At 39.3% G+C, this 15,926-nt stretch overlaps 1 protein-coding gene across 1 annotated transcript in view; it reads right to left on the bottom strand.

Annotated features, from left to right (window-relative positions):
- Nucleotides 1–1,840: 1,840 nt before the first annotated feature.
- The window catches only part of igf2bp1 (insulin-like growth factor 2 mRNA binding protein 1), a 54,083-nt gene continuing 39,997 nt past the window's right edge, over nt 1,841–15,926 (bottom strand). Inside the window, exons 3-16 of the mRNA XM_036589274.1 lie at nt 15,762–15,810; nt 12,784–12,835; nt 12,506–12,569; nt 11,553–11,843; nt 10,739–10,873; nt 10,160–10,282; nt 9,414–9,549; nt 9,152–9,274; nt 8,654–8,770; nt 8,205–8,279; nt 7,758–7,889; nt 7,290–7,403; nt 6,209–6,351; nt 1,841–2,944 (exon numbers count right to left, since the gene is read on the bottom strand). Of these exons, the coding sequence (XP_036445167.1) occupies nt 2,890–2,944; nt 6,209–6,351; nt 7,290–7,403; nt 7,758–7,889; nt 8,205–8,279; nt 8,654–8,770; nt 9,152–9,274; nt 9,414–9,549; nt 10,160–10,282; nt 10,739–10,873; nt 11,553–11,843; nt 12,506–12,569; nt 12,784–12,835; nt 15,762–15,810 (1,609 nt within the window). The 3' untranslated portion in view covers nt 1,841–2,889. The remainder of the gene's footprint in view (nt 2,945–6,208; nt 6,352–7,289; nt 7,404–7,757; nt 7,890–8,204; nt 8,280–8,653; nt 8,771–9,151; nt 9,275–9,413; nt 9,550–10,159; nt 10,283–10,738; nt 10,874–11,552; nt 11,844–12,505; nt 12,570–12,783; nt 12,836–15,761; nt 15,811–15,926) is intronic.

The following is a 15,926-nucleotide window of genomic DNA, read 5'->3' as shown; positions in this document are numbered from 1 at the left end:
CATAGCTACTCTTGTGAAGCTGAACTTCCTCTATAGAACACTGAAAAACTCCAATTCGAAAAGTCATATTTTGTGCGTGGTAGTTTTGGTGTCGTGTAATCAAGATACCATTAAACATGGTCGGAAATTCATTGTTGTTTTCAGTTTTGATTAGCTATAACATAGTCTAGCTCAGGAGCACAACATTTTAAGCTGGAAACTCAACATTACAATGAATCTAAACTCCAACCCAAGTTCATTAGTTTGAATGAAAACTTGGCCAGCATTCTGTATAGCCTGTCCAACCTCAGATCACTGGGCACAGCATGGTCAGGTCAATTGTACAGCTGTACTGAGGGTCCTTTTTGTGTACCAGGAGATCAAGGCTGCATAGTGAGGAGGTAGCACGGTGTGTTTAAGGGGAAAGGGGATATCAAGCATGGCGAAACAGGCACACAGTATGCATCATCTATTGATGGATCAGCAGAATCCATTAGTCTAAAACAAACCTTGTCTTCCACAGCGGGTATTCACAGGTCAGTAGAACTATTTGACCCTACTCCTGGATCAGTTTAACCATTCGTTTGTTCATTAAGGACAGTAGAGCTTTGAGCATCTTGTCCTAGATCAGCATTCTGGGGCTCTGTGAATAGGATGAACAGGACTCTAAAAGACTATGTGATGTCGTGCAATGGCCATCTTGAATGAAATGAACCTACTATGGCAGGGGTGTCCAATTCTGGTCCTGAAGGGCCAGAGTTCAAGGCAGTTTAGTCATTTCCATGCTCAAATGCACCCGATTCAAGCAGGCAGCAACAATTATGGCTGCACAATATGAACAAAATATCATATCACAATTATATTACATTATATTGCAACTATGATGTGCCATTCAGTATGCTGAAAAGAACTGGTGAGTCCTTGATGTGGTGTGAATTATTCACATTTGTTGGATCATGTGACTGCCTTGATGTACTTAGAGAAGCTCATCTGGAGCATTCAAGGTCAGGACATTCTCAAAACACAAAACATCTAGTCATTGGTTAGCAGCTCTTTTGCATACAGCAGACCTCAAGACTGAAGGCCAATCTTGCGCTAACATTTAACAAACAATACACTGTGCAGCCACAGCTAGCAAATATTACACATATAGCAGGTTTACAAAGAGAGTTTGAGCAGGGAAATCACTGAACTCTGCTCTGGCCCTCCAGGACCAAAACTGGACACCCTTAGACTGAGCATTTCTCATATTCCAGTATTCAGTATTCCTTTACTCCACCTCCTTTCCTGATCTATCAACCAAAGCCACCCAACACCAAACAACCTGAATCAACTCCACCTGTCCTTCAGCCCAACCTCAGCCTGGCCCACTCGCCAAAGCCCCACCTCCATTCCTTCTAATCACAGCCCCAACTCTAAGCTGAAGAGGTCAATTTTCAAACCAAAATGAAAGAAAATGGAAAAATGATAATAAATTAAAGAAATTAAAGTGAAAAAAGTAACATGCACTTCCGCTCTTGTCTGGTTGATAAAAACAATCTTATGGCTAAGTCTTGAGGTAGCGTTTCCTAGTTATGTGAGGTTTAATTCGTCATTAGCACCCAAATGTTTCTCTTTGAGCAAAGGCCAAAAACTAGCACTATGAGATACAACTGCGGTGCGCATCTATTTGATTGCTACACCCAAACTAGTCTGAGGTTGGATCTGTTGTCTAAGTGTAAATCTGTGCACTGCAATGGGTAGGCTTATCATTTTTCATCCTTAGGTGGTTTCCCAGGTATTTTAACAGTCCTTGTGACAAAAGCCAGCCAGTAATTTTGACTTGTCACACAATTGCATAAGTAAAGAACATGCAGTCACATTTTTTTTTTTCCTTAAACTGTTTGCTTATAGTTTGAGTCCTGGTCACAGACAGCTTAGAGCGGGAGGATTTTTTTGTCTTTTAACACAGAGCGAGTGCCAAAGAGGAGACCTCTCAGGGTATCAGTCTTAACACTACTTCCAATACAGACAGTGAACAATTTGTATTGGGCCTCATCAGAGTACATAAAAAAAAAAATCTGTTTGGCACAGTTATTACTTGCATCATGAGTAACTGGTTAGTATTTCAAATGATCTAGTAGCAGTATAAGATCTCTGTGCTTTTCTAAAAAGGAACCTGATTGAGAGAGAGAGAAAAAATATAACTATGATCCAATCAAAAGTAAGAGAAACATTTTTGAGGGGGGGAAAAAAAAATGAAAATAAGCATCAAACAACCGAACAGAACTGAGAAAACGGACACAAACAAGGCCAGCGTAAGAGAGGGTGAAGGTCTACTCCAAAACTGAAACAAAATGTTTTTTTTCCCTCATATAATCGCAAATAATGCAAGGAAAGAAAACAACCTGAAAAATAAAGGTTCAGATGAAGGTAGTGAGTTGAAAGGAGAGAGGTGAAAGGAGAAATGGAGGAAGAAACCAAGTGAAAAGTAAGAGGAAGGGGATGAGTGTAGCATTTTAAAGTAAATCTGACAGCACTTCAAGAGCACTGATTTTAGTGAGCTACTACAAATATCCAGCAAATCATAACACGAGAAAATAAAGTAAATTGCTGTTTGTAAGCTTTGAACAAATAAAAATGGAAAGAAAGAACAGTTGGCCCATCTCCCTCTCATCTCTTTTACACTCATCCTTCCTTTGAAATTTAACATCTTTTCCATATTTTCCATAGTTTTCAGTTATGTTCACTTTTTTCTTTTTTGCTTGTACATTTTTCTCTAAAACTGATGAAACAGTACGTAACCAGATGTCATGTCCAAATAAAGCTTGCTGTTCAAAAAAAAAAAGAAAAAACAAAAAGAGAAAATCACACAAAATGGCTGCAGTCTGAACAAAAGTTTTGCGAGCGCGTCTTGGTGTCTGACAGAAATCACACATCAGTGACGGGTCCGATACTCGAGCAGAAACCAGAAGGCTGCCGTCTACTGAGAAAAAGGGAAGCATAAAAAAAAAAGACATTGTAGATGAAACCAAGCACACAAAAAGAGCGCTAGCTAACTGCTAACCGCTAACCCGCTAAACCCTGCACAGGCGTTTGTGTACTCATCCCTGTTGGAAAGGATTCTGGCAGTATCCATCCATCATTAGCTTTTAAACTGCTGCGTATTACCCATCCTTGTCCAATTGTTTTTCTTTTTATTCTAAAAAATACAAAATCTGTTCAATTGCTTCATTTAACATCTTATATACAGCTGAAATTGGTTTGAGTGATGAACACTTTCTTGATTTTTTGCTCCCGTTTTCCAAAGTATTGTTTATTTTTTTTCATATTCTCGTTCAGTTAAAAAAAAAAAAGGTTTTAACTGAGAGCATAGGATAGGATGTCTGTTTTTCTGCCTTTTTGTAAACACCCAAACCACTCTCCCCCAACAAAAGACTATACAGATTTTTTTTTGTTTTTTAGAAAAAGGAAAAAACAAAACAAAACAAAACAAAAAACCTCCACACATACAAACAAGCACACTGGACAATAGGGAAGGACCAGATTCGACCCTAAACAAAGAGGTGCCAGATACTTCACATTCAGTGTTTGAAGCTCAAGGCGAAGCTACTGCTGCTGGGCTACAGCAGTTCAGGCCTACTCAAGTAAACAATCAGCCAATATAATGCTCATGGCATTGCACATGGTGCATAACACAGCCCTGGCAATGGAAGGCCCAAGCTAGGCCTTCAGCTCATAACGTTCATGGAAACCAATGATGTAGGGCCAGGTATGAGGCACAATACGCATCCTTCAGTCAGGGCCACTGCGAGCTTTCTACAGTTAGCGTTAACAAACGAAAGCTTGTATGACAAACACATGTAATCATCTCATTCTGACTTGAGTCAAAATAGTCTAAAGGACCATTGTGTAGCAATGACCGTGATGCACCACTAAGCAATGGCATAAAGTGTTTCACTTCCCATTGGCCAGTGATTTCAAGTTCAGCCCATTACGGATCCAAAGGCAGCTGGGAAGAGAAGCCTTTAGATCCTTTTGAGCTAAAGTGAGGGGGAAAAAAACAAAACAAAACAAAAAACAAAAAGACATGCATCCAGACACTCACACTCATACACACCACAAAGAAAATAAGGTGGGGGGGCACATCCAACAATAACGAAAAAATATTTCTTCCTTAAAAAAATAAAACATTCAGGACTATCAGCTTTTTATATAAAACACAGCAAGCAAAAAAAAAAAAAAAGAAACAAACAAACAAAAAAGCTGTTAGGAATACTGAGGTAACAATACCCTGAGGTAGGTTTCTTTTTTTTCTTAATTTCATTTTATCTAATCTGTTCTAGGATCAGTGAGGACGACCAGGTTCCTGGCGACCTCACTGGCATACGACGAACGGAGCAGGAGGGAGAGAGCGCAGAAGCCATTTTTTTGGGCCTCACATGTTGTCGACCTTCAATCTGAAGGCAGGGCAGAGAGCTGTACCCTGGGGGCTCTCCATCCTTCATATGATCTTAAATCAAGCATCAAGATCTAGGATAGGCTCCTACTGTCCATATAATCCAGTCTCACAGTGACGTCTGCTAAAACCTGACGCACATCATGCACCGCCAAGGAGGAACTGTTGGTGACTTCTCAAATCACCAAGAGCCCCACTGCTGTGAGGGAACCAGATCTCAGTCTCTGCAAACCTGCTCTGCGCTCTGGTTTCTCTCGCAGTGGCTTTCAAAGAATTCTAGGTCAAAACCAGAACACAGAAGCAGGGGTTAGTTTTAAATATCTCAGTCAGGTCTACATCTACAGGATGCAATGTCAGGAACCATGCAAATATCTATGAGATGCTTAATGTTAGACCTAAGTCATTATTACCATTATGTATTAGACTGATGGCAAACATACATCATGAATATTAACTTTTGTCTAATACGTAACTGCAGCAATGAGATCAATGTAACATACAGGGTCTGTTTCCTGGACAGGAATTACGTCTAGTCCTAGCAAAGCACTCTAAATGGAGATACTCCATTAAAAGGAAAATGTGTAATCCAGGACTAAGCCTAAACTCTGTCTGGGAAACTGACACCAAGCATCTTATAAATACGTTGGTGGTTTCTGACCCTGTAGTATGTAACTGACATGACTGTTTTCTTCTAGAAGATGGACAGGCCCCTGACAGTACAGGATCTCTCTCCACATCATATTTCCTTGCCTTTATCCTCTTTCCTCTGAGGGGCCAGGTTAACTCACATATCATATATATATAATATATATAAAATATGCCATTTGGGCGTGGGCCGCGCACCGGCGAGCATCGCGGGCGTGGTTTAGGGCTGGTGGTGGGGTTTGTCTCGGAGCTGAGCCGCTGCAATAGAACTGCAGGGCCAGCCTCGGCCCGCCCACTAACTGTACCCTCACTGCACACCCCGTCAACCAATCAGCACTCAGCCTGACAGAGACGCGCAAGCTAAAGCCTTACAGCTTCACTCCTGCTCGTCCTCACCAGCGTGACCGCATGACTGCCGACAAGCGCGCAGTATTTCAATACATATTCATGAAGATTATATTTACAACCTCATTTTTTTTTCTTCTTTATGCTTTTTTCCTCACCCCCAACAGTTTACTGCAAGGGACTTAAAGAGCAGTGTTAACAGCTATGGCCCCTCCCCTACTCCGATAGGCTAAGGCTGAGTCACCTGACTCGTCATGGGTTCTCCGCTCTTCCCCTCCCACATCCACTTCACTGCATTTCATTAATAATACCTCTGAATAAACATTTCTATACATATATCTCTATCTTTAAAAAAAACACCCTTAAAATACTAGAGTGACTGGTGATGGCCGAGACCCCCCCAAGTGTGTTACAATTCTCAGGAGTGCTAAACTTCTGGACCCTCAATTAGCCATTGTTCCAGGAAGTTTTTCACAAGCTCTCACTAGAGGGCGCTTTTCCGCAGGAAATCTCTCCGCCATCCTCAGTCACTCGACCTGGCCTGGCATCTGGTCTCTGTTTTCTAGTTCTCTCTCTTTTCTTTTTTTTTCTATTTATTTTAAATCACTCATATTTCTAGTTTCATTTTCTCTAAACATTTTGTCCTCTCTCAGGCATTTTTTCCTTTTTATTCCCTCTCAGTTTGACGCTCGTTTCTCCCTGTCTACCGCTGGGTCTGTGTGTCGCTCTCTCTCAGTCAGTCCGCTGTTTCTCCTCCATCTGTCCGTCCGTCCGTCCAGTTGAGGGCGTGGGGCCCCTTACTTCCTCCTGGGCTCCTGAGGCATTCCTTGGTGGGGCCCCAGCACCGACAGGTTCTGTTGGTTAGGCCCCGGTGTGCCCCCCAGTCCTCCTTTCTGCTGCTGCTTAACCTGTGTCAGAATGTCTCTGATCTTCCTCTGTGCCAGCTAAAAGGAAAGAAAACAAAAGAAATGTGTTAATTCAAGTCATCTTGCACATTAACATTACACAATCGTATAGAGGTAAGTTTACCCCCAGTCTCTACAGGGAGACTCTACAAACTTTCTCTCTGCAGCTACCTTCCTGCAGAGTTTAGTTCCAACATGCATTTAACATGCTGCCCCTCCCTCACCTGACACTAAAACATCTGATCCACCCAATCAGGCACTTCTGAAGAAGTTAATTAGCTGGAGCAGGTGTGGCAGATTGTGGCTGAAACTAGACACTGCAGGAAGGCAGATCTCCAGGACTAGAGGTTCTCCACTGCTGAGGATGTGTTAACTTATTTTAATTTTAAAAATCAACAAAACATGTAATTTGACCAGGGGTGCCCAAACTTTTGTAGTTCTTCCATTACATTTGTCTAGAACATGTAAAAAGATACATCAAATATGTCAAAGGAAAAGAACTGATCACATTTTAATCCTCAGAAATCACAGTGATCTCATGGTGTCATTTTATAATTAATAGCTCAATAAGCAAAAAAAATTCTGTTGACTCCAAACTTTCAATCAACATGATTAAGATTTTATGATCTGAGTATACAGAAAGCTCTTATACACGTCTTGTTTTGCAGTGATTCTTACAATGCAGAAAATAAATCCAATGTAAATGTAATTTAATATATAATTAACTAAGTAATTACTTACATGATTATATAATTACATTTACTTCGGAATACAAGTATGTACTATAAATATTTACTAAATAGTAAGCAAAAAAACAAAACAGTAATAACTAGATGTCTAGGAGTTGATTAAACATTTCAAGGTCACAGTGTGTGGTTTAATACATTTAAACATTAAACAAAACACAATGCCCTTGCTTGTTATACAGTCTTTAGATAATTACAAGACAAATTATGTCAAACATACATCTAACCCACCTGACTTGCGTAAAAGTGGCCAATGATTTTGACGATAACCTGGTCCTGTTCATCAGGGGTCTGTTCTCTGGGAACCACTACCTCAGCTGCAGTCAGGTTCTGTAGCTCATTTACCTACATGGAACATTTAACAAGAGCATCATACAGCCTCAATCTGTCTTTCTAATGAAACCAGCATCTTCAGCATTTACCTTTGGAGATTAAAGCACATTTAAAGAGCAGCCTGTCATTTCATACCAAATACCAACAGACATTAAGCAAAAAGCTCTTACACATGGACTTCTTTTTGCATGGAATTGCAAAATACAATTTTTTTCAAATATTTGTTACTAAAGATTTCACTGCTGTCCATGTCAGATCTGTTATTTTTGCTATCTCTCTTTGAAACAGTAAGTCTACAGGAATGAATAAATGAAGTACCAACTAAAAAGCTTCTAAAAACATTTTTTACGTTTTAAAATCACTCACCGTTTTTCCACCTTTTCCAATAACTCTGCCAGCGGCGGCTGCTGCTACTTTGATGTGCGTCTCCAGCTTCACCTCTTCCTTAGGACCGAAGAAATTCTCCTCCTTCAGCTTGCCGTATATCCTGCCCTGGGCCTAAAACACATCAGAATGTTGCTTTTATAAACTGTTCAAACATTTATAATCTACTGTGGAAAGGACAGCAAACACAAATGTGAAGGTAATAAAAACAGATCACTTAAGAAAATTTATACAGACAATGCAAAGACATTTGGGGAACTCAGATCTTTCATAGTTTATTTAGAAGGACATTGCAGATAAAGATGAACTTCAATATCATTCACTTCTATATTAGTAGTATAAATGAAAGTCTTGTTAGCCAGTATTTGCAGATATTTAGCAGAACAAGCAGCAGCAACTGAGAAAAGTTATCCAGAATTGGAACCATACCTTAAACTGAGCCTCAGGAGGACCAGTAACAATAACCATACGCATTTTTGAATCCGGTGTCTCAGCTGGTGCAATCTGAAAGGAACATTTGTGTCAAATATTATGGCTAAAGCGTAAATATAAATATTATAATTTATTCCAATCTTACCTTGAAACAAACAAATAATTGACAAGTTATCTTTTGCTAATTAGCAATTACTGACAATTTTCAGTGTGATTTCTTAAATCTATTCGTTTCCACCTCACTCATGCAAGCTCTTGCTGAGCAATGGCCTCGCATGACAATTTTCAATACTTTACATAAACTAAACAAGTCATCCCTCTTCTTTGCTGTGACAATTTATCATCTTATGACTAATAAAAATGATTAAAAAAACAAAACAAACAAAAACAAACAAAACAAGGGTGCTTTGTTGTCGAATATATGCGCTCCACCAACAGTTCCGCACCTTAATGGACGCCCCAGCAAAGCGGCTCAGCTGTTTAATGTGCTGCCCCTTCTTGCCAATGATGGCTCCCACTGCTTGTGCTGGGATGTACACATGAACTGTTTCCTGCTCAGGGGCCTGTGGGGGTACATACAGTTATGAATCAGTTGTGCTATTCGTTGATCATTCAATACTCAACAGACACATTAAAATATACACTTTGCTCCAACAAACAGTTCACCCCTGTCCATAATCCTGTTGTAAGCATGTTGTAAATGTATAAGTTCTTATCATAGATATATAGATTATAGAGACATTATGTTTGTAATTTGAATTATGCCACGATTTGCCACGATTTTGTCATCAAAACAAACTAAAAAGGTGAGGAAAAAAAATACTCAAACCTGTCTACATGAAATGTCAGTCAAAGAACTAATCTGTAACTATGAGTTAGAAAAGCAAAACTGATGTAGAAAAATGTTCCCAGCACTTCGACATCTTCCAAGCTGCATATCTTACCCCAAAAGAGCCATACGGAGCACCAACCCCGGCGTTTCCAGGAGGAGGAGGGGGCAGGGAGGAGGATGGCGGGAAAAGGCCAAGAGCTCCAAGGTTCAATCCAGGTATGAGGTGAGTCTGTTGCTAGAAGAGGAGAGAAACTACATTTGAGCACAGGATACACAACTGGCCCAAGTCAACTAGCAGCAGCTGCCCCAATAAGATACACCTTATATTCAATCAACGATAGTCACAGAACTCTCTCCCTCTCTCTCTAACTTACATTCATGGCAGCAATGTCGTTATCATAGGCCTCGCGCACTTTCTTCATGATCTCCTGCTCGGCCAGACAGCAGGCTTCAATGGCACCTTTCACTGTGATGGTCCTCTCAGGGTTGTACAGGGTCAAGTCCTGCAGCCTGCACAGGGTAGGGATATCACAGCGTGAGATTCTAAAGGTAGCATTTAAATATCTGGAAATGCTTTCACTGTTTCATTTCCCCCCCCTGCTAATTTGATAGTGGATAATGGAAGAACAAGGAATGTATTGTGGATGTATTGTGTAATGTTAGTATTGTGTTAGACACAATTTATTGTGGACAAATGTGAGTATTCAAAAGTGTTAGAGTCCCTCTCTGCTCATTTTGTCATTCTTTGTCAGAAAAGTATATTTATTTTCACTCCAGCATTAGTGGATGTATTGTAAAGAGCAACACTCACAAGAAAATGGTTAGAGTTGACAGACTTTCCTGCAAAATCAACTCCATTGAATACAAAATATCATGATAAACATGGTTGTTGGGCTGAATTTTTCCCTAGCGGCTAAAATCCTCTTGGTTTGGATACCATAATGTTTTTAAATCAACCTGTCTTTTTAAAATTATTTCAAGTGATTTTAACATTACTTTGTTAGTCATAATTAGCAGTTACGATTAAACCTTCCCTAGAACAGAAGGAATAGTTTATAACCTTTCAAACAAGTCACACATGCTGACCGATCTGAGTGAGTTTGTGTTGATTTACACTTACGGTGAGATGGTGATCTTGGTGTCGGTATCTTGCTCCACTTTCTTCAGGTTGCGTCCCTCTTTGCCGATCAGACGGCCTACAAAGTTGTTGTGGGCGAGGATCTTCAGAGGCACTTCGTCAGCACTGCCAGAAGAGAAGACAACAGCAACACTGATCTGAGACCTGTACGCCTCTAATATGTAACGGCTTTTTAGATTAAGACAGGCAGGTTTGCTTAGCTCATCCACACTTATAGTGTTATACGCTTCTGTAAATGATGTTTAAAAACTAAAGAGTGTCACAGAGTGTGCCCCTTTAGATCAAAGACTTTTTTTCCTAAAGGTTAATTTCCTTGCTTGTTTTTTTTTGACCTGGGGCGAGAGTCGCAAAGCTTCTCTGAATTATTAAAAAACAAAACATCTTATGACGGATCTTAAAACAAACACTAAGAATGTAATACAATTCTCCAATGTTCTCTTCAGAAACTGAAACAGCATTTATTCTTGAAATTCTTTGAAAAGGAAACGGTAAGGAAGAAATGAAAAAAATTCTAAAGAAATCTTAATATCTAAATGCTCTTGATGCACAGAGGCAACTCACGTCTTGGTGTCTTTGGCCTCCTGGTGCATGATGTCCAGGATCATGCGGCAGGCTGCTGAGCAACCTTCAGGAGTGGAGTGGATGCTAATTGGCTTCTCAGCTGCACCAGCGTTCTCCTTACGGTGCACATCAATCCTGAGAGAGAAATATGATTTTAAAATGATGTCATATTTAGAACAATCTGACAAGCCAAACTAAATACAAATAAAAAAAAAATTCTATTTAATTTAATTTTGGTATGATGCATTATATATTTTAAGGCGATGGCTAAGCCAAAAATCTAGTTGACAAAATTCAACCAGGACAATAGAAGCGTAACAACGTATCCTATTGTATCATTCAATATGAGCTTCTTTATTCAGTACACACAAAAATCAAACAATACACTCAACAGACTGGAGCAAATAAACTGCTGAGTTTAATACAGACGTCATTTAAATGAAATATAATAAAAACTAAAAAAAGTCCACAGTGAGTGTCAACTCTCCCTCCTCTGAAAACACTGCTTCCACTTTGTCTCAAATTCAAGAGCATAAAGAAAAAGCACTTCTCGTAAGCGAATATTATCTGTATAAGTGGGATATTATACAATATTGTACTTATCATCATCATAATAAAATTAAAATGTTCTTCTAAATAAGCAAACCTTTGAACACCAAACATCCCTTGGCTGATGGCCTACATTCAAGGGAAGAACTCTGGTCAAACAATCACTTTGATGCACATATAGAATTGCAAAAATACAACTGGTCCAAAATCATCTTTACCAACACTAATATCATCATCATCATCATCATCATCATCTAACACTCACTTGCTCTGGGTCTGTTTGGTGATGTTGCGGATAGTGGCACCCTCTTTTCCAATGATTGCACCCACATACTGGGTGGGCACAAGCAGGCGGAGCGGGATATCAGCATGCTGGTGTTTAGAGGGGATTCCTGCACCTGGGGAACCCTGGCGGGCGGTTCCACGGGGACCATATCCAGCTCGACGGCCGTTGTCAGGACCGCGCTGGGAGTCAGTGTCTGATGTCTCGTCAGGTATGTAGGACACGCGCAGAGCGTTGTTCTCAAACTGGTACCCATTCAGCTTCTGGATGGCTCTGAAAAAAAATAAAATAATAATAATAATAAAAATTAAAGAACGCTGAACTACGTCATCTTATGCCTGATTTAGAAAACACTGAGGATGGCAAACTCATAACTAATTTAAGAAACACTTCTTGAAAATGCATTGTGGAAATTATATAAACAAATCAAAAGTATGAAAGTACTCACAAAGCAAGCACCTGTATCAACAACAGATCAATTACATGGACCACTGCACAATTTATTAAACAGAAAGTGGAGCATCATGACGTTTCATGCATATCGAGCCAGACTGTTGTCTGATTTAAAGGTAACAGCTCAAGTTGAGAAATCACTGAACGTCAAATAAAGGGCTGTATGGCTCACAACTACTTGCAGTATGGCTAATGCACCACTAGGTGTCATCTGTGCTATGCAATGCAGAAACATGCGCTCCGCTCTGAAGTGCTCAAATTGTAGTATAAAGTCCCAGCGCAGGTGCACTTAAGTGAGAAGTTCGATTTGTGATTAGATTAAGACATGTGTTGGGTGCACATTCCCTCTTCAAACATCTCTTATACTAAGCCTAGTATTACATGTACTTTGGAAAGGCAACACATGCAAAGCACTCGGATGGCAATACAGGCAAAGTGGACTTAATTTAATGCAGAGAAATGCTTAAAAAAAATTCACTCACTGTCTGGCCTGCTCCCGAGTAGCATAAGTGACGTTTACCACAGCAGTCTCACTCTCTGTGTTAACTAGAGAGAGAGAGAGAGAGAGAGAGAGAGAGAGAGAGAGAGAGAGAGAGAGAGAGAGAGAGAGAGAGAGAAAATGAAATGAAATACACACAGCTAGAAACTTCCATTTCCAAATGATATACAAAAAAAAATGTTTTTTACAAATATGTTAAAAAAAATACATTAACAATGTGCAAAGCTGGCAGGTAACTGAGAAATCATAATTAGTTTATACCTTGTTCACAGTTCTCAACGGTTCCATACTGGGCCAGCAGACCATCAAGCACCTGCACAAGACGAAGGGAGAAAAGGTGAGAAAATAATGTTAAATGTTTAACCTTTAAAATTTGAAACCAGCCAATAATATTTAGGTAACAGCAGACAACAGTCCTATAGACTTGAATCAGCAATGCTCTCCACTTTGGCCCTCACTAGTCTTAAGGTGGGATCTGCATGATGCATCAGTTCCAGTCCTGGAGGGCTTTAGTTCAGCACAGTCTGTTCATCTTCTTGCTCAAATGCACCTGATTCAATTTGTTCAGCTGCTTATTCCCAGGTTTAGTAGGTGTGCTTGAGCAGAGAAATTACCAAAGTGTGCTGGACACCTCTCCAGAACCACAGCTGATAACCCCTGGCACAGAACCAGGCTTTTGACAAAGCCTTTTGGCTTCTATTTCTACATCAAAGAGGCCGCGCTCCAGACCTGTTTAAGTCCAGCGACGCTATCTGCTTACCATAACAACCACTTTCTGCAAGTTTAAAAATTGACAGTTTTATCAGCGATGTGCGCTGAAGTGCAGGCTGCCCCCATGTGGCTGATGGAGGCAGTGGAGGCTGGCAGCAGCGTGGCCCAATGGAGGCTGGCCAAGCTGAGAGAGACCCCGCCCTGCCTGAGCTGCAGCCTGTCACTACAGCAGCCATTAAAGACAGCGTGCTCCATGCCACGCCCCGCACTTAAACACCTATTACACGCACTGCTCTTCCATGGCTTGCAGATGCCAAGCCTCCCAATATGTTTTTTAAACAAATGAGTACATTTTCTTTGTCGGTTTAAAATGATGACGTAATATGTTAAATATGAAGATTTGCAGATCTTGCAATTTTTCTTTGTAAAAAAAAGAACATCTGACAAAAGTACTTATAAATACCACCACACCCCATGCATTTTATTCCCTCATTCCCTTATTATCCACACTCAAACCTTTCAGGTAAATAAACCACCTGTGGGTGAAATGTTTTCATGTCAAATTGAAGTTGTCACAATCATTATTTAGCCTAAATCATACCATTGAAGACACTTTGATAAACATGAAGCTGAGAGCCAAAAAAATTACATTTTACATTACATTTACAGCATTTAGCAGACGCTCTTATCCAGAGCGACTTACAAAAAGTGCTTTGTCTATCCAGAGAAAGTATCTTTGCTAGTAACCAATAGATTAGAGAGAAAGCCAGTCCTGAGCTCAGATACTGCTAGAATCAGAAAGTCATTACTGACGCCTAGAGAAAAAGTATATTCAAAGTATTAGTAGATACCTTTGTATCTATATTTTTTCTCAATGGAAATGTAGCAATGAAAATCAAATATTACTGTGATAATATCAAAAGAAGACAAAATGTCCCAAGACTTTTGAAGGACACTGTACCTTTAAGGCACCTTTAATAATCTAATTAAATGATACTAACACCAATGTTTTCCCCATTTACATCTGTTGTGGGTATATAAACAAAGCTGATTCCCTATTCTCCACAGAGAAAGACCTTAAAGTGCAGACTAAGATAACAAGAAAAGCTCTTCATGCAGATAGACATGGTATAAACTGTTGTACTTAGAAGACTGACCTAAGTGCTAACAATTACTCAACATGTTTCATTAATTCATTTATTTCTCACAGTGGACATAATAAATATGTTAAAAGAAATGACTCTTTTCCATTCCTTAGTTATTAGAACAGTCATTATTTTACAACTTCAATTATCTCATCGAATTAAATTAGAGAAAGTTCATCAGTTTATATGTACACTGCACATTAAAAATTTGGCCACACTTCGCCTTTTTGAGATTTGAATTACCTTATGTTTCAAAGAAGTAAGAAAAAAAAGGCCAAAATATTAACAGAGAACAGCTTTTTGCTATTAATTTGGATATTTTTGCAGTACTCGGTGTCATGCTCATCAAAGTGTCTTTCTTGTTATGAAGACCAGGTTTTGCCCAAGTAATGTTAACAGTTTTCTTTTCCAAACTTCGTTAAAAGCACATATTAAACAACATTAAACAAAAAGTGCTGACATCACAACAACAGGCTAAAATGTGTGAGGTTTTTATATTATTCCCATGGCAGAACTGTGATAAATATGGTCAGTAATACTTCAACCTGTGATATACAGTATCGTGAAAAAGTTGTAGGCACCTAAGCACATTGTTTAAAACCATTTATCTTGTCAATGTGCTTTTGCAAGTAAAAAAAAGAGCTAATATCTTCTCAATAGATGAAAAACACAAAACAACAAGAATACCTTTTTTAGGTCGTTAATATCTTGTGAGCTAGCCTGAAGAACAAAGCTTGGTTCCAGATTTAATCACTAGCACACTTGATTTAACAAAGAAGTCCTGATTAGACAAATGTGTTGGATGATAAATAATATTGGGCTACTACGAGGAGAGGTCCTTATTGTATAAAATGTTATTTAACTGCATAACTATTTTTTTCTAAGGTGCCTAAAACTTTGGAACAGAACTATAGTGTGCTTCTAAATAAAGCTGGTCACCTTAATATAACTTTATATGTTAAGTTATTGCACACTAATTTGTTTTATAGCATTTTGAAATGTTATATGTCTCCAAACTTTCTGGCAGGCAGTGTACTTTGGGTTAGAAATGCACTGATTATATCAAGAACAACCACATCTTATTTTTCCATTTAGATCTGCTAAGAGACCTGCTGAAGGTCTTAAATGACTCAATAGCTTAAATAGAAATATTTTCATCTGTGTACAAGGATTTCAGTTTCTAACAAGGCTAAACCTCTTTTTCCTCTTCAAAAGCTCTATTTACTGACCTTCAACTTAGCAGTTTTACTAAGCTATGTTGTTTGGCATGGGAGTGCTTAGTATCTCTGCTTCTACAATATTTCCATTTTCAGGGACATGGAAGAAACAGTCTGTATAATGCATAGGGCAGATTCACTTATTGCATAGAAATAGCAGACTCACCTCCCATTGTAAATGGGGTGGAATGTTTCTAATCTGGAGTTTTCGGGTCCTGTAATAAGACACAGAGAGAGAAAAGGTTAGACAATTCAGAATTCTGAACAAATGAATCTTAAAACAGACGCCAGTATTCAAAAGAACAATCACTCAATCAGTCAAGTGACACAA

The sequence above is a fragment of the Colossoma macropomum genome, unplaced genomic scaffold (genome assembly GCF_904425465.1).
Source record: "Colossoma macropomum unplaced genomic scaffold, Colossoma_macropomum, whole genome shotgun sequence".
Lineage (NCBI taxonomy): Eukaryota > Metazoa > Chordata > Actinopteri > Characiformes > Serrasalmidae > Colossoma > Colossoma macropomum.
The sequence above is the reverse complement of the archived record's forward strand: the minus strand, read 5'-3'. Positions and strand labels throughout refer to the sequence as shown.